This window comes from Centropristis striata, chromosome 5 (assembly GCF_030273125.1).
Source record: "Centropristis striata isolate RG_2023a ecotype Rhode Island chromosome 5, C.striata_1.0, whole genome shotgun sequence".
Classification (NCBI taxonomy): Eukaryota; Metazoa; Chordata; class Actinopteri; order Perciformes; family Serranidae; genus Centropristis; species Centropristis striata.
In genome coordinates this window covers 6,218,690-6,237,949 of record NC_081521.1, presented here as the reverse complement: position 1 = coordinate 6,237,949, position 19,260 = coordinate 6,218,690, and the positions used below count along the sequence as shown (strand labels likewise).

The 19,260-nt window shown below is 40.2% G+C and overlaps 1 protein-coding gene across 2 annotated transcripts in view; it reads left to right on the top strand.

The window, feature by feature from the left end:
- Nucleotides 1-19,260, top strand: part of nkain4 (sodium/potassium transporting ATPase interacting 4) — a 63,211-nt gene that overhangs the window by 28,893 nt on the left and 15,058 nt on the right. For both annotated transcript variants that reach the window (XM_059332574.1, XM_059332573.1), the window contains exons 4-5: nt 4,195-4,395; nt 18,165-18,225. In XM_059332574.1, the coding sequence (XP_059188557.1) occupies nt 4,195-4,395; nt 18,165-18,225 (262 nt within the window). The remainder of the gene's footprint in view (nt 1-4,194; nt 4,396-18,164; nt 18,226-19,260) is intronic.

Here is a 19,260-nt window from a genome sequence, read left to right as displayed (position 1 = left end):
CTGTCTGTCTGTCTGTCTGTCTGTCTGTCTGTCTGTCTGTCTCTTTGTCTATCTGTCTGTCTCTCTATCCGTCTCTTTGTGTCTGTCTGTCTGTCTCTCTGTCTGTGTCTGTCTCTCTATCCGTCTCTCTCTCTCTCTCTCCCTCTCTCACACACACACACACACACACACAGTGACTGCAGACTTTCTTTTCGACATGCAGACCACCCTCATCACAGTCTTTCCAGCTCCTTAATCAATACGCAGCCGTCTTTGTGAAATCTTAGTAAATATGAGACTCTGATCAGAGCCAGAAGACACTCCAACACCCAGTTAGCCACTCAGGATTTCTCTCCAATGTGATCAGACAAACATAAACTCTCTTCACCGTATTTCATAAACAATGAAGCATGAGAACTAATATTCTAATCATTAGATGTTTAGCTGTATAGAAAGCCTCATGTCTCCAATGATTCCAGTAATAAGGTTGTCTCCAAATATGTATTGACTTCTTTATAGAAAATAGTTTGAGCAGTATCGGTAGACTAACCTTGAATCTATGATATGGAGGGATTGATTTGTGCTTTGGGGTGCATGGGAGCATAACAATAACACTCCTGACAGTAAGTTGCCAAAAGCCTTAATATCGACTTGTGACGTACTGCGGTGTTGAGTGCAGCTAAGGCTTGGATAGAGATGGTTTCCCTCGCTCGCAGGCTCAATCAATGGCATCTGTCACGTCATTAGTCTTCAAAACCCTACCTATTGACCTTCAGGCATCCTTGTTTTTGTGACTGTGTGAGAGAGCGACGGATGACAGAGAAGGAACATGGAGACAGAAGCCAATGATGAGTAATCAGCAGAAAGAAAGAGAGGGATAACCTACAGTAGCATCATTTTTTTCTTCATTTTTTTTTATTGCAGTTTTTGTTTCCATTCAACAAAACAAATCAAAACAAAATTTTCTGCAAAACTAGACAAACAACAAATCAAACACAAAACATTTCAGCTCTTACATAAGAGATGAACATATGGCATTATACACGAGGTGGTGGATGAATCTTACATTACATGAATGTCGTTCAGGTGCACATAAGACCTTTGAATAGAGTGGAGGAAAGGCCCGGTCCGATATTGTCCAAAAATGGGCGCCACACTCGGGATCACTAGATCAAAAATTGTTTTGCGGGGCGCCCCGGTAGCACACCTGGTAGAGCGCGTACCATAGAGGCTTTGACCTCGCAAGCGGGCGCCCCTGGTTCGAGTCCGACTCTGAGCCCTTTCCCGCATGTCTTCCCCTCTGTCTCCCCCTGTCACTCTCTCTCACACTATCAAATAAAGCCTTGAAAAATGGCCAAAAAATATCTAAAAAAAAAAAAATAAAATAAAAAAAATATTTTGTGGCAAGCACAGACAGAAGGAACCTTGTCACTGACCCATTGCAAAAGGATAACTTTCCTTGCTGCAAACGTTAGAATATTATACAATCTTTTGTTGACTGCTGTGTTCAAATAGTCACTTGGAAGACCTAGAATCAGGGAAACGGGGTCCATTTTTACATTAATATGAAAAATTCTCTCCATTTCACTTATAATTTCAGCCCAATATATTTGAAGTTTATGACAAGACCACAAACAATGAGTTAAAGTTCCCACTTCAGTTTTACACTTGAGACACAGAGGGGAGAGAGCGCGGTTGAAGAAATATCTGCGGTGAGGGGACATATGTAATCTGTGTAAAATCATAAATTGTTGCTCTTGTCCGAGTGCAAATTGAAATCATTTTAGTAAGAGACCAAATGGTATCAATAGCATCATTTTAACACTGTTCATGACTCCTGTCCTGTTGCAGTTGTTTCCACTGATTGCTCAGATCTGCTGTTGACAGTTGTTGATAGCAGTTTGTGTTGTTGATGTGTACGTGTGAGTGGGGGTTGATAGGAATCAGAGATGTTTCCTGACAGCCCTTGACTCTGTTAATAATGCATGTCTTGTCACCGAGGGGCAGATGCGGGGTTAGATTGCTGTATTGGGGTTATTGATTGGTGTGAGCGTCTGTGCGTCTGTGTGTGTGGGCTCATATGGCTGTGTGCAAATTCAAATCGCTGGGGTGTACAAGAGCTACATCTAAAAGTTGGGGTACTGATGTGGTGCAGTTTAAAAAGCTGTGAAATGTTTCTCTGACGTCTGGTAGCTCAGACTGATTAAACCTCTGAAGTCCAGGAGATTTTGGTTCAAATTTCGTGTTTAGCATCTTTCAGTCTGTCCTTACATCACATGCATGGCTCCTTTTTCTTGACACAGACTCGGCTATCAGTCTGATTTTTCATTTTATTTTAATTAACAAAGTATAAAGCTGCCAGGAAACCAAAAATACAAACAAAAGACATGTGTCTTTGTAAATCTACCTTTTTTTATTGATTTTTTTGTACCATTTATACACACAAAAACAGTAAAAAAAAAATAATAATAATAATAAAACTACAAAACAGTCTATTTGCATGTAAATTAGAACATTTTTAATAGGTGTTAATAATTTTAGAATTAGAAAAAAATTCACATTTTAAAAATGGTCTAGAAACATAAATGGCACACTGAACGCTCCTATGATTGCACTTTCAACTGGCTTTCTCAGCTTGTCTACATATCATATATACATAAAGTTATTACTGTAAATAAAATGTGTATTTTCAATAAATAGATGGACTCCAGAGGGTTAAGGTTCATGTTTTTGTAGCCTGTGTCTCAGGGGCTTTAGGCATGTCAGATGTTGTCAGACTTCAGTTAGTCCTATTAAAAGGTTGGTTCACCGAAATTATGAAACAGAAAATGCATTATATTATATTTTCACCGAGCTCTTGTGGTATCTTGCCATGCATATATTTTAAGTTTGCCCTGATTCTTAGTTTCAGTATTGCCTCAACCCAAATACAGTGAAGATGAATGGAGTTTTACAGGAACATGTCTTTCCTAAAACAATGTCCCCATTACTTTGGAAAATAAACCACGAAACATACTGTCAACAGTTTCCAGAGGGATTATTCATTCACTAGGAAGTAGTTCCAAAGAAAACCGTCAACTCTGACGTCTGCGGATTATCCTAAGAAACAGACACAGTTTCTGGAAAGAAAGCTGTTTTGAATTAAATTTATTTTTCTCAAAGTTTTAAGCCACACAAACACTTCCATTCATATATGTGGGTGACTGCAGGAGTCCTTAAGCCACTGGGCAAATAAATACAAAACTATTTACATCATGAGGCAGTTCATGATAAGTGAGAAAATGTGTTTTTTTATTAGCATTAGCTATTGGCATGTAATCTAGGGATGGCAATATCTGGACTGATTGTCCATCACTTTGATCTAGATATAGATAAAAAAAAAATATCTCAACAACTACTAGAGCAAGGGTCTCAAACTCAAATTACCTGGGAGCTGCTGGAGCTAGTATAAAAATGACCAAAAAAAGACACAAAATTGCAAAAAAAAAAGACACAAAATTGCTAAAAAACCACTATATTATTAAAAAAAGGACACAAAATGACAAAAGAAGGCACAGAACGACCAAAAAAGACACAGAATTACCAAAAAAGACAATTATTTAAAAAAAAGACACCAAATGACCCAAAACAGACACAAAATGAAGAAAGAAAAAAAACTAAATTACTTAAAAAAGAAACAAAATGACCAAAAAAAAAAGACACAGAATTACCAAAAAAGACACAAAATTATTTTAAAAATACACAAAATTACCCAAAAAAAGACCCAAAATGACCAAAAAAGACGCACAATTACTACAAAAAGACACAGAATCACCAAAAAAAAGTAATTAAAGGGACCTTCCACACACAACACGGTAAAGTGCCATTCATATAAAACTCACATTGAACTTTCATATCAAGGTGGGGGCCACAAAATAGCATCACGAGGGCCGCAATTGGCCTGCGAGCCGCGAGTTTGAGACCCATATACCAGAGAGATTGCCACAGTCCAAAGGGTATCATCCTGCTCAAAGCTCAATGTTACAGTCCTGCAGTTGAATGAAACCAACCCTGTGAGAGAAGAAGAGAACTCCTATAGCATGTGTCCAGAGATAAGCCTTTTGTACAACATCACCTCTGATCCAGGCTTGTTTTTCTCATAAAGAATGAATGAATGTACATCATGAGTAATGAATGAGTCCAAGCAAAGAAGTTATCATCTTTTTCTCCTTTCAGGACAGTGACCTGCTGACATTTAACATCTCCGCCCATCACTCCTGGTGGAGCGAACACGGGCCGGGCTGTGTGAGGAGAGAGATGCCTCAGGCTCCGGGGGTCCGCACCACAGAGAGCCACTCCTACATCACTGTCATGGGCTGCCTCATGGACTACCAGTACATCGAGGTTGTGCATAGCGGCACACAGATTCTTGTTGCTGTGAGTACAAGTTGCCAATGTGACTCTAGCATATCTCACATATTCACCTGCAGGTCCATACGTGTGTAGATATGTCACAAGGACTCATCATATCCTCCTGACTACCAGGAAAAAAATGTTGTCCCATCACATTTTTTTTGAGATATCATGTGCAGTGGACATTGGAACGCCATACCCGTGAAATGAAACCTTCATGGCAACTAGTTAATCTTAAAGGAAATATCAAAAAGTCAACTTGAGAATGACTTGAACATCCAATTAACTGCTTATCATTACTTTTTTTTTTGCTTTGTTATGCTTTTAAGACATAAGAAATACTATGCTGAAATACAGCTAAAATAATTCAGAGAATATTTTAATGTGTTTAACCCTCTGAAATCTTGGACTATTATGTCTGTGAAAAAATCTTCACCATGCCATGTTGGTATCAGTTTTTTCAGCGCAGCCTCGACTATACATCCTTATAATTACTTTTTAACTTTGACTCAATTGATCAAAATTTTTAACCCAAAAGAAACAAAGGAAAACATAAAATCTGATCTTGAAAATTATGTTTCACACACAGAAATGTACATGTTACAAATATGAACACAGGTTGCAATTATAGCATATAAGAGGTAAAATGAGGATAATCTCTAGTTCTATACTTTTATACTAAATATATTTGACATTATCTCTGGTTTTACTTGGCCGAATACCATCAAAAAAAAAATCTGGTATGGAGTTTCAAGCCAGAACTTTAGAGGGAAGCTGATGGAGAGGCTCAATGTTGCTTCATTTTTAAGTCTTCACGTCATGAAGAATTAATGTGCAGGTGGTTTCATGGACTCCAGGGGGTTAAGAGACTTATATAAAATGCCAACAACACTTCAAGTCAAAATTTGCTCAATAAAAAGTATCATGCACTTACTTTTCCTTTTCCCGTAAAATGTGCTTGCACTGACGGACGCCATTTACCAGAATGAGATGTGAAAGGTACCAAAGCCCCACCCCCTCACATTTGGTATCATTAAAAAGCCCTAAATGTCCTCTGTAGATAGCAAAAGCTCCTCCACAGAGGACAAATATAAACTACTGGTAGTCAGGAGGATATATAACATACTTAACACCAGCAGCAGCAGCCTCACTCACCGTTGGATTCATGGAGGTCAAAGGTGAACATGATAGAAATGAAGGCGATGTTTTTGTTATCCCTTCAAACACTTTTCTCAATATACTTCCACAGCGCTCTGTTATTTTGTCTATCGCAGCCTCCCTTCCCCTGCCCGGGTCATTGAATGAAAAATTGATCTGTTGTTTTGTCTGGCTGAGGCTCAGACCTGCCAGCTGCTAACAGGTTACTCAAACACTGGAAGGACTGTTATTGTCCTCTTTACACAGTGCCGAATGAATACACCAGAAACACACATCCTGCCAGCATACACATTAGCACACACTCACGTATGACTGACTAAACCTCATGTTGGACGGCAGCCAGGATGTTCTTAGTTGCCAGCGCAGCAGGTTCTTGGGTTCAGATATGCACATTACACACATTTACCTACAGTAGCATTCACTTACACGCACTTTGACTCCATTGCGATGTTCATAAACACATCCACGCCTATTTTTCACACTCATTGTTGCTTTAATACATGTGGAGTAGATTTAATGGTGGCAGCAGGCGACTGAGAGAAAGAGAGAGCTCACACACAGCAGCTTCATCAGCCTTCGGTGGGTTTCAGAGTCCTGCTGGTTTCCATTCTTACCATCTAATCTTGAATCTTAATTTACACCTGGGAGAGCAGAGTGAATGCAGTTAACTACTTGGTAGATTAGAAAACTAGCAGAGAGGGCCAGTGTTGAGAAGCACTGGATTGTACCATTCATCCCATCACCCCCATGGAGAAAGGCAATAAAACGGCTGACCTCATTTTATAGCCCCAACTCGCTCACTGAACCTCATTAGCCCCTTCGCTATAGCCAGTCAATTGGTTTATTCCCCTCCTCACATGGACTTTTACTCCTCCATAGGAGATGGCAAGACTTTTTTTTTGGCTGCATTTTTACATGGGATTGTCCAGCCAAGCATGCAACACCATCTCTGTGGGAACAGCTCCCGAGAGGAGCAGAGAAATTGGTACTGAAATCCCTGTGTCACACTCACAAATGGCATCATTTTCCTTGCAGCCTCACTTCCTGTCAGGCTAAGAGCAGATCCCTACTTAGGAAAGTAGAGTCCTTTGAGATGTCCACTCTTTGATTTGTCCTTTTTTCCTCTCTGTTGGACCTGAGGGCCAGACAGAAAGAGATAGTTTAGATAAAGATAAAAACACTAAATCTGAGGGAAATGATCTTGCTGCATGGACAGATAATTTCACTTGACAAGATTTCTTAAATTTAGATTGTTTAATCTAGAAATACACATGTTGAATGCTTAAGAAGCATCCCAGTTAATATCACAATTCATGTGAATTATGGATGCACCTTTGTGAGCCTAGCTAGCTAGCTAGCTAGCTCTAACATTACCTGGTAACTATGATTGTGCTCTGTACACTGCAACACAAAAAAGGGAGTCTAAAACAAAGATAAAAACACTAAATCTGAGGGAAATGATCTTGCTGCATGGACAGATAATTTCACTTGACCAGATTTCTTAAATTAAGATTGTTTAATCTAGAAATAAGCATGTTGAACGCTTAAAATAAGAAATGAACTCTTAAGAAAAGATAAATTATCTAGCATTTTTATCTTGGTAAGAAACAAATAATTTGCAGCTTTAATTTATCTTGTTTTAAGAGGTAATTTCTTATTTTAAGCATTCAACATGCTGATTTCTATCTCTGTGGGAACAGCTCCCGAGAGGAGCAGAGAAATTGCTACTGAAATCCTTGTGTCACACTCACAAATGGCATCATTTTCCTTGCAGCCTCACTTCCTGTCAGGCTAAAAGCAGATCCCTACTTAGGAAAGTAGAGTCCTTTGAGATGTCCACTCTTTGATTTGTCCTTTTTTCCTCTCTGTTGGACCTGAGGGCCAGACAGAAAGAGATAGTTAAAGGAGTGAATGAGAAGAATAGGAAGAAAGTGGGATGTCCCTTTGTCTTTGTTAGAGGGGTTTCAAGGTCGACACAAGAGGCCATTAAATATTTAGTTTGGGCTCCGAGGAGCATGTTTCATTAGGATGAAAAATGTGGAGCCATTGGCCAGTAATGGAGGCATCACTGTCATCTATCTGCACAGATTCATCATGAGCTAGAAGGAAGCTGTTCAGAAGTGAAGCTTTGGTAAAGTCAGCCCTGTGTTGTTGCTTATTGCCGCTACAGGCTAAATTCAGTCAAAAGTAACTTAAAGGTTTAAAGGATGAGCTTGAAGTGGAGGCAACCTTTTCAAACTGGGATAATGTATTATTCATTGGTTTCTTCACTGAGGGGAATATTTTTGCTCCAACTCTGCCCTTATAATCTTTGTTTCCTTCACTGAAACTCAACTCACCCATCCATCCTGCAGTACATACTTTTATTGAATGGCTTTCTTTTACTTTAATAATAATGTCAGTTCGGTCAGCAAAAAAATCCACACGCACATCTCTCTATCCTCCCATGATCCTGTCTTTTGCTCCCATGCACGCCCTCGCTGTTAAATAAAACAGTCAAGTCTGAGAAAACATCTTGAGTGAGATGGAGGTAGTTAGGTAGGAAGGTAGGAGAAAGAAAAGAAGAAAAATTGTGCAAGATGTGATGTGCAGTTTACATCTGTCGACATAACTCTTACACAGTAAAGGGAGTAGTGGGAGATGTCAAGGGGTTGTCGGAACTGCTGAGCTTCTCATGAAATTTACACACACACACACACACACACACACACACACGCACACACACACACACACACACACACACACGCACACATATCAAGTCATTTAATGTAGGTTATTGCTGCCACAGGCAATGCTTTCTTCTGTTGCCTCTATATTCCCTGGGAACCTGCATTGGGAGGATTGTGTGGAAGTTGATAATGGGAGAAACGGCAGTCTGCGTCATTATCTCGTTCCATTGCTCATTTCCTCTCTTTTTCATCTGTTTTTCTTCTGGTCTTCCTGTCTCCTTTGCTGCCCAGATCTCTCACTGTTTGACCTTCCTGCCACTCAAACTTCCACCGACCTAAACGACAGAAATGACAACGCACTTCTCTCTCTTCCTGCATTTCTCACTCACTGTCACTTTTAGTCCTTCGTACGTTTTCTCTGGAGCTCAGATAGCTCTGTCATGTCAGTCTACTGTCAGTGTTAAATTGCAGCTTGGTTTGGCCAGTGTGGGGGATGAATAAGGGCCCCTCGTTGATTAGGGGGGTCCCCTCGGTGGACCTGGCGTGGGCTGACCCCTGTGATTACCGCTCGGGGCAGTGCTTCCCTTTAAGACTGGGTGTGTGTTTTGTGGTTGTTCAGGTTCTCTCAGTTCAGCACATAGACTGTATGAAAGAAGTGAACATAGCCACTGTGACGTCACCCAGTGGTTTGTGGACTACTGTTTTGAAGCCTCTAGTTTGTCATCCTGGCCACCCCCATCTTGTTTTCTTCGAGCCAGAAGTGACCATATTTGGATGAGAGGTTGGAGCTGGGGCAGTTACACTGGTTACCAGCCTTACTGGTCTACACACTGCAAAAAAGGTGTGTCTAAAAACAAGATAAAAACACCAAGTCTGAGGGAATTTATCTTGCTGCATGGACAGATCATTTCACTTGACAAGATTTCTTAAATGAAGATTGTTAAATCTAGAAATAAGCATGTTGAACGCTTAAAATAAGAAATAATTCTTAAAACAAGATAAATTATATAACACTTCTAAATCTAAAGTTTTTTTTAATCTTGGTAAGAAACAAATCATTTGCAGTGAACTCTGCTCGGGCCAGTTCATCGCTGATTGCAGCTTAAATTTATGTTGTTTTAAGAGTTAATTTCTTATTTTAAGCGTTGAAATGAAATTCATATGAAAAGTATTTGAGAGCTTATAGCTGTTATATCTGAGCTCCCTCCGCTATAGTCGTCTTCCGCCATGATTTCAAAGTTCTGGAAAAGTCCCATGTTGCATTGCGACACTCCCACATGTATTCTGATGCATTTCATTGGCCAAGAGACCGAAAATAGGTGGAAAAAACTACAAATACTACAAAACGACGTATCTGCTTTCCCGGCTTTAATGGTAGAATAACGCAACAGCGCCCCCCGGTTTTAATGATAGAAATGTGGTAATGCTTTCCCGCCTTAAATGGGTTAAATGTACATAGAGCCATCTTGATTGACAGATGGGATAATAAGTTGCAAAATAAACAAACCACATGTGGAAAATACTATTTCTATATATACATTTTAACCTTTATCTACATTTTTACAACCTAAACAAGTTTTATTTTATTTTGCTGTTTTATTTTGTTTTTATTTTTCTGTCTTCTTTTTTTTTTGCTATTTGTATTTTAGTTCACATCAATATCTAAGTATAGTCTGGACCTGTAAGAACTTTTAACTTTTAATTTTTAATTTAATTGTATTTCATTTTTATTTAACTTGCCATTTCTTAACTCCAACTGTCTTAAGTTGAATGATGTGTGATATGTGCCTCTTTTGTGTGTGTGTGCATGAGGACTCTATACTGCAAACAAAATCTACCTCTGGGTACAAATAAAGTAACTTCAACTTCAACTTCAACTTGAAATATTTAGTGAGGTAATAAATCCATTAAGGTAATTTTCTCATAGACTTCGATACAATTGGACTTTTTGCAGCCAGTAGAGTTCCCCCTTGATGGCCACTAGAAAGAATGCAGGCTTAAGGCGCCTCCACATTGGCTTCACTTTTCAGGCCTGGAGGGATCCCCTTGGTTCAGCAGCATGAAAACAGCATGGCCAGCCCCCACCCACTCCCTCACTCATCCCAAAGGTCAGGGTGCTGGCTTTGATAAGTCCATTAGTCCATGTTGTGTTTCCAAACTCTCATGCTGAACAACCATCACCACTGTGATGCATATGTGCTTTTGTGTCTGTGTATGTGTGTGTGTGCTGCATGGGGAGCCAACTGGAGGGATCTTTGATGTGCTTCTATTTGAAGTGCAGTAATTTGTCCGGAATCAGGAAATGGCCATGCATTGTGGAGTGTAATAACAGCATTAAGCACCTCTGCAATATGTCAGCGCTGACATTGCATTGTAACGGCTCTGTAAGTTTTACAGCATCTGCTTCAAAGGATTATGAAGATCCCCGGATTAAAAGACTGATGATGCAGAAGTGAGCAGTTATTAGGTCTGCTGGCTGCTGCCAAAAACAGGGAGGAGAAGAAAAAAGACCCAGAGACCAGAGGAGAGAATTAGTCTCCAGCGAGCCACTGAATATTGTGTCGGGCTACTCGCAGTACATTGTAAAAACATGACTGCCCGCCATTATACTTCAAAGGCTGTCTCTGCCAAGAGCTTTAATTGTTAATCTGTTTTGCAGGGAAATGGATTTTCCTCAGATTAATTTTACTCTAATATTTGGTCTCTTTAGACTTCTGAGAGAAGGCGAGATGAAGTGGGAACAGAGGAGAACTTGAAAGTGAAGAACAAGCAACATTAAAGAAGTAAAGCTTCTCTCGCGGCATGTTTTCTTTTCTCTTAGCTTGTCGAGTGTGTACGAGTTGTTTTATTTACCTGCCTTCTTCGCCTTCTGTCCATTTGTTCTTTGGACCAGAAAGCCTCATTTTCCCCCCCTTCACTCACTCAGACCTCATCTGAATTCTTCTTCAAGTGATGTACAAACAGTGTTTTCCATCATCGTACAGCTTTTATTTCTGCATGGGAACCCTCGTGTGTCTGCCCGTCATGTTTTTTGTCATCAGCTTGCTGTTATTTGCCATTACTTGATGTGGAAGATGCGAATCAGCACCACAGACACTTAATAACCCCATGTGGTCCTGTAAGCTGTATAGATCTGAGTGTGTGGAGGGGGGCTGGTAGAAAAGAACAGGTGGATTTGGTCCCTGCAGTCCCTATCTCATCATGTTTTGTCATTAAACATGCAGCTGCCCACACACAAACACTCACACACATTTCTCATTTTCTGCAGAGAAGCCTGCGCCTAACCGTCAGGCAGAAAGTCCTGCGTAATTAACCTACAAGACATCTGCAACACCCCTCGCTCTCTCTCTCTCTCCCCCGGCTCCTCGTCTCTCCCATGTGATGTATTTTACCTACAAACTCTTTCATTATAGGACACCAGGTGAATTTGCTTCCGAGCCACAATCAATAGTGTGTTAATTAGCTTGTAGATTCACTCAGATATATGTCACTGCACACACATGAGCACAGGTGACCCAGCTGTGGAAAGGAGGCATCGCTTAATTTATATATATGAGCTCATAAAACAAGGCAGATAAAGGGCTGCAACTCACTATTACTGTCTTCATTGATTAACTAGGTTTTTGTTTTTGTTTTTTATAATCGTTGTCTGTGAAATTTATGAAAATATTGAAAAATGGCATCTTCAAATTGCTTAATTTTTCCAACCAATTGGCCAACACCTAAAGATATTAAATTTACTGTGATGTAAAACAACAAATTCAGCAACGTGGATTGCCATTAAACTTTCTACATTGATGGCACCCAGAGAATGATTGACTGAATTTTCTTTTGGCGCATCAAGCTGTTGATATTTGTAACTTTACGTGAGATATCTTGGGGTGGCCGTCACGTCTGTTTAGACCATAGACTGTATATAAATAATGGACGTAGTAACCGTGACCTCACCCATTGGTTTGTGGCCCGTTGGAAGCATCAAGTTCAGCGTTACACTTGTCGCCATCTTGTGTCGCCATCTTGTTTCCGATACAGGAAGCAGACCATATCTGGACTGTGGAGGAGGAGAGGGATCTGATCACTGACTACAGCCTCTCTACACCTCAACCTGACTGAGAGAAGCCGCTGCTAATTCATGTTAGCATTAACTGGAGCATTAGCTGGGATGTTAGTTTTGGCTAGCAAAAAACAAAAACAAAATATGGATTACTTACATCAGAAAACTGAGCAGCGACTCCTTGGAGTGTCTGTTAGTCCAACCAAACGCTGAACAAGACATTTTTACTGAACAAAACGTTCAAATAAACTGTCATTAAGTGAAAATACAGAGAAAGGGTCAAAGTTATGACGCCAAATCGGTAAATGTCCTCTTTTCTACCTATATAACGTTATATATAACTTTATTGACACGTTGCCGTGGATACACATTGTTCTGCTTCTCTCCTGATGACGGCTCGTCTTGTTAGTGACCTGTCAATCAAAGGTAGCCACGCCCCAAATGATACGATTCTTTATCTTCTATTTTCTTCTAAATGGGGCCATTATTAGAACTATTAACATCAAATTGTCTTGAAGAAGATTTTTTACTAGTGATTGAGACCATAGTGTTGTCCTGAAAAAAATTTCTGAGGTAATAAATCAAGTGAGAAGTTTTCAAATTTTGCACTGAAAGATTGCCGCCTGGTTTAGACGCATGCCGTTTGGTAGTTTTGGTCTTTAGATAATCAATTTGTTATCAAAATTAACATTCACATTCGGACAATCAACTAATTAATGGATCAACTTATCATTCAACATGACACAATTTTAAATGGAGAGATTTGAGAAGGCCTCCAAGAAGGAGTTGATTAGACCTTTAGACCTTTGCAGTGAACACAAATGTCTCAACAGACATCAAAATCATTGACTGTTAACTTGATTAATTGCAGTTGGAACTGAGCAGAGTGCAAGCTTCTAATCATGCAACAGATTCATATCTAGTAGACTGGTGTTTAGTAGTGAATGTGCATTGTTGAATGGTGGTCATGGGTCTTTCTGGACTGACACTTCAGTATACACCTGACCTTCATTAGCCTATGCAAATACAAGTAACCTTCCTGTTTAGCTCAGCAGCTGGCCTTCTTCTCACGCTCACACACATGAATGTTTAAGCCTTGAACTTCTTCTGGCCCTCATTATCTGAGAGAAGAAACAAAGATAATGCTGATCCATCGCAAATACGTCCTTTAGTTTCCTCCGCAATATTGTAAATAGTAAATGAAGGCCCACTGAGGACAGCTTTGCTTTTGATGTTTTCCCTGATCGAGTGCTGAACTTCTTGTGCCCGGTTTTCTTTCCGTCTTCCTTCCTTCTGTCAGTTGTCCAGATCACTGTTTGCTGTGTAAAAACCTGCAGAGGAGACAGAGAGGAAGGCGCCACTTGCTGTTAAAGCAACAATGAAGCAAGGACAGATAGAGAGGTGGAGAGAAAAGATAAGAGAGGAGATTTCCAGATTGTGGAGTGGCAGTGATGTGCAAACCTGTGTTTAAAAAGTGACTAACCGAGAGAAAAAAGTTCAGAGCGAGAAGAAAAAAAAAAAAGATGATTGGCAGCTGAATGAGTTGGCTTTAGTTTGGCACGTCCTCACAGGCAGACTGACATCGAGTCTCAGAGGACATGCGGGGGGTTTTATGAGCTTAATTAATTTGACATCAATCTCTAAAATGATCCCTGAACTCCAGGAGTGACAGTGGGAAGTCAAAGAAGAAAAGTGGGGACTGTGTGTTTATGTGTGTGTGTGTGGGTCGGGGAGGAATTATGAGTGTGGTTATTTAATATGCAAGGATATATAAGTGGAATTGTCACTTGTTATTGAGGACACTGACCTATATTGGGTAAGGACAGCAGCAATGCCTCCAGCGAAAAGACACCAAGCGTTCACTTCTCTGATCTTATTAGCCCTCTGTTCATCACATTAAATGCACCAAAGCCACAGAAAACTGCAAGACAAAATGGTTTAACATCAGCTGATGGTAGGACTGCCGACATGAGCAGATATATTATAGTCCATCTCCGTGCAGCGCACACACTTTCTTGCTGTCAGGAGTTATTAGTTGAGCAGTGAGAAATGGTGCTGATTTCCCATGGTTCCCAAGGTTTCACAGTCACTGATTAAAGGTATAAAAATTCACAACTAGAGATGTTCAGATACCATTTCTTCCCTCCTGATACCGATTCCGATACTTGTGCTGTTGGTATGGGCCGATACTGAGTACCGATCCAATACCAGTATGTTATAAAAAGAATATCATACGACACCTGCATGACTGTGATATGATTATCATTGTGGTAAGGCCTGGCTCAGGTTTAACCCTTTGTAAAACATGAATAAATACAGCAGATTCAAGCCATTTATTTTTACATCTATTTTTAAATAAAACAGTATACAAAACAGTAGTGCAACAGCAACTTAAATATATAAATCTTGGAATATATTTCAATTAAAGTGCAGCCACAATATAAGCTTAACAGAGCGAACCAGTAAATAGATTACTAATTTAATAAATTAGATGGTATCGGATCAGTACTTGCCGATACCGATGCATTTTCGGCAGTATCGGAGCAATTTCCGATACTGGTATCAGAATCAGAACAACTCTACTCACAACTGCTACTTATGTGTGTGCTGTGAGGTTAAACGTAGCTGCAGTATGTCTGATGTAGTGATTGTTTTTAATCCTTTAGGTGATTTAGATTTTAAACTGACTTCATATTGTTTCTTTTCATCCTCACCTTCGCATCTTTGTGGACTAAATTTCTTTAATGAAAATATCGGTAGAAAGTGAGAGCTTTACTAATTTCTCTCAACACATGCAACATAATAATAATAATAATACATTTTATTTGTAAAGCACTTTTCATACAGAAATCTCAAAGTGCTACAGAAACCAGAAACAAACAAACAAAAGAAAGACTAAGAGAAAACTCAGACACATGCAACATAAACACTCTGCACTTCAGTCTCAAGCTTCCACTGCTTTGAGAATATCAGCTTGATGTTTGACTCAATCCCAGACCACATCAGTGATCAGAGCCCTTTTTTAAAAATTAAACAAATGTGCACTCATGCATTGATATCAACTCACACACTTGGCACACACTTTTACAGGAAAAACACACACACAGACATAATGCAGTTGAAAACAGGGTGTGCCCCCTGCTGTTAACACCATCTTGTGTTTGACACTGGCTTTATACATATGCTAATTCACCTCCATTTCACCGCCACTGTAATGGATGGGGTGAGACCAGCAATTAGATACTAGAGAGGGGAAAAAATGGAGTGAGAGAGAAGCAGATAGAAGAGTCACACGTGTCTTATCTAGCTCACACAGAGACAGAACCATTTCCTTTTCTACGAGACACCACACCTGCGTTTCATTTATAAATAAAACATTTAATCTACATCTGGAATAAGTTCAATAAAGGACAAATATATTCTGTGCATGATAAACAAGAGTAAAAGCCAAATGGCGGAGATGAAAGTCCTGCAAACTGCACGCCATCTTTGCCCCTTTTGTAATTACACAGGCCAAGTTAAGTTATAGGTTGAATGAATGTTATATAAATAGCCACCATCACAGACAGTCAATCCCCCCCTTGGGTTTTGTGTTTGTGTACCCAGTGTGCGAGGAGGGCAGCGTGCCCGACGCCGTTTTAATTGGCATGGCAGAGTGCCAAATGATGGATGGCAGGCTGGGTGGAGTGAGCCCGTCTCTCACTGTCTGTCTCTCACTGTGTCTGTTTCCGACTCGATGACAGCCATCTGCCAGTTCCACGGGCTATTCTCAGCACTGTTTGCCCGCACTTGCTTCGGCGTCATTTTGTGAGCTCATTCTGTTGCTTTCTGTTGTGTTTGTGCACATGAGCTACTACTGTATGTACACTCTAGAAGCCCTGTCAGCTCCGTAAGCATTGCCAACGCTCATATTACAGTACAGCAGAGTGGAGTTGTGAACACCACACTGATTTATTATTAGCTTTTAAGTTGGCAAATTTTTAGCAAACAGTTGTGTATGTATATTTTCAGCATCCTTGTCTCTAGACACCTGGTGTATGTACTGTATATCAGTCCAATATTCGCTCTTTTTAGCTCTGATTTTTGCTTCTATCAACTCCTGAGGGAAATACCTGTCTTTAGCAGCTAAAAACTCCATAATGTTCACAAGATAATCTCTAAGGGGTTTGGGTTTTTTTTACGCCCAGGCTTTTTAGTCCAGATAACTCAGACTCTGTTTTTTCCCGTTGGTTCTGATGTTTTTTTCATTTGAACAGGTGTGAACCATTTCCCATGAACACGAAAGTTTGAGAAGCCTTTTATGCATTTAACTAGTGGAAAGTGACACACCGTCACTGACATGTCCAAAACAGATGACACTGCAAAAAAGGTGTGTCTAAAAACAAGATAAAAACACTAAATCTGAGGGAAATGATCTTACTGCATGGACAGTTAATTTTACTTGACAAGATTTCTTAAATTAAGATCATTACAGCTAGAAATAAGCACGTTGTACGCTTAAAATAAGAAATCAACAAAGATAAATTAAAGCTGCAAGCAGTGATGAACTGGCCCGAGCAGAGTGCTTGTGTATCAGACGCAGAGAGCCATGATAAAGCATTGGTATCTGCAAATGCATTATGGTTCACCTGGATTTTTCTCTGTGAAAAGAAACCAAGGGATTCAGACCAGAGCAAACAAACTATAGTGTAAAAGGGCACTGTCTCCTTGTATGTCTGCTGTCTGGTGCTGAGCAGGTAGCATAGAGAGGGTTTTCAAAGGTTTGTAATGCTCAGAACAGCTGCCTGCTGTGGCGGAAAATGATGATACATCAATGATGAAATATTTATTTTAGCTGCTTTAAGGCTGTAACTAAGTTTTATCAGATTCATTGTTTAGTGTCTTAACCCATTTAAGGCGGGAAAGCATTATCGCATTTCTACCATTAAAACCGGGGGCGCTGTTGCGTTATTCTACCATTAAAGCCGGGAAAGCGGATAAGTCGTTTTGTAGTATTTGTAGTTTTTTCCACCTATTTTCGGTCTCTTGGCCAATGAAATGCATCAGAATACATGTGGGAGTGTCACAATGCAACATGGGACTTTTCCAGAACTGAAATAATGGCGGAAGACAACTATAGTGGGGGGAGCTCAGATATAACAGGTATAAGCTTTCAAATACTTTTTGAATTTCATTTCTATCTGCTACAGAGGCTGAAAAATCGATGATTTAGTAGGCGTTGACACTTTTGTTGAATATCCAGAAAAACTTCAACTTAGGGGGTTCCGACTACCTCCACGCCTTCAAAAACCAACTCAAAACCCACCTTTTCAAAATAGCTTACAATACCTGAACTCATATTCTCTCATCTCTGATTAGTTATTTTCTTCTGTATTTTGTGTTTGTGTGTGTCTAATTTCCTGTCATGTAAAGCGACTTTGAGTACCTTTAAAAGCGCTATAAAAATTCAATGTATTATTATTTAGTATTACGGGGTTATTTTAAAATCGCCCAGAGGTTTTACAGGCATTTTTTTTTCCAGGCGTTTGAGGCCTAAATGGGTTAATCGTCAAAAAAAAAAGTGAAAAATGTCCATAAAAACTGTCAAGAACACATCTGATGTCTCTACTTTATCCAAATAAAGACGTCCGTTGTTGTAAAAAAAAAAGAAGAGCTGCAAATCTTCCCATCTGAGAAGCCAGAACCTATACATTTTTAACATGTTTTGCTTGATATCTACCCTTGAGATACCCTCGATAAACACTCAGCCACCGTCTCTAAAAAAAAAGAGGCTGAATCCCCACAAATCTCACTCTTTTCCAGATGTTCTGTGGTATCTTTTTGTCCATCAAAGCAAATGCACAGCTGTTTATCAAGTGCACACTGCCAGCTCTGTGGAGTCTAACCTCTCTTGTTTGCTTGTGTGTTCACAGCTCCTGGGCTTCGTGTACGCCTGTTATGTTGTCAGCGCTATCACTGAGGAGGAGGACAGCTGTGAGTCGCTTAACCTCACCCTTCCACACACACACACATGCACAAATCATTCCTGAAACAGATCTTTGCAACATTTAATGAATCACACTCAGTCCCACTCACACAGATGAGATGGAAAACACCCGGGTTTAGGAGAACAGAGCAACATCTTTCTTCAGCTCGTTCTCCTCCTATCCCACCCCACGCTCTCCCCTGTCTCCCCCCCCTCCCCTCCCTCCTCCCCCACGCCAGCTGGGCCCGCTCTCTCTTTCTGTCTCTCACTCCCTCCAGAACCGAAGGAGCCATGTGTTCCCTCTCCACACCTCCTTCAGCCCATTCTTTCCTCTCTCTTTCACGTGTCCACTCGTCGCCTCATCTCTCCTCCTCGTCTGTCTGTGTGGTCCTCCTCTGTTGTTGTAAACCTCCTTTAATGTACTCTTCCTTTCACTTTTCTCACTTTCTTCTCTCCATGTGCCCCCTTGTTTGTCGCTCCAGCTGTCTGTTGCCTGGCTAGGGTCGGTGTGCCGCAGGATTGCCCCTCCCCCACTCTCTCCTTCACAAACACACACACACCTTCTCTCCTCGTGCCTGTCTCTCTTGCAGCTAGTCAAAAATGTACATCCTTCATCTGAAGTGGCTCAGTATCTCGGTACTCTAGCTCCTGTCTGCGTATATTGGTCTGTGTTTTGCGTTTGCAAAAGTTGGCTCTCTCTTTTCCTTACTAGAGATGTTCAGATACCATTTTTTCCCTCCCGATACCGATTCCGATACTTGTCTTGTGGGTATCGGCCGATACCGAGTACCAATCCGATACCAGTATGTTATAAAAAAAAAAAATCATCCTACACCTGCATGACTGTGACATGATTATCATTGTGGTAAGGCCTGGCTCAGGTTAAACCCTTTGTAAAACATGAATAAATACAGCAGATTCAAGCCATTTATTTTTAAATAAAACAGTATACAAAACAGTAGTCCAACAGCAACTTAAATAAATAAATCTAGGAATATATTTAAATTAAAGTGCAGCCACAATATTGTAACATGAAGGAACAG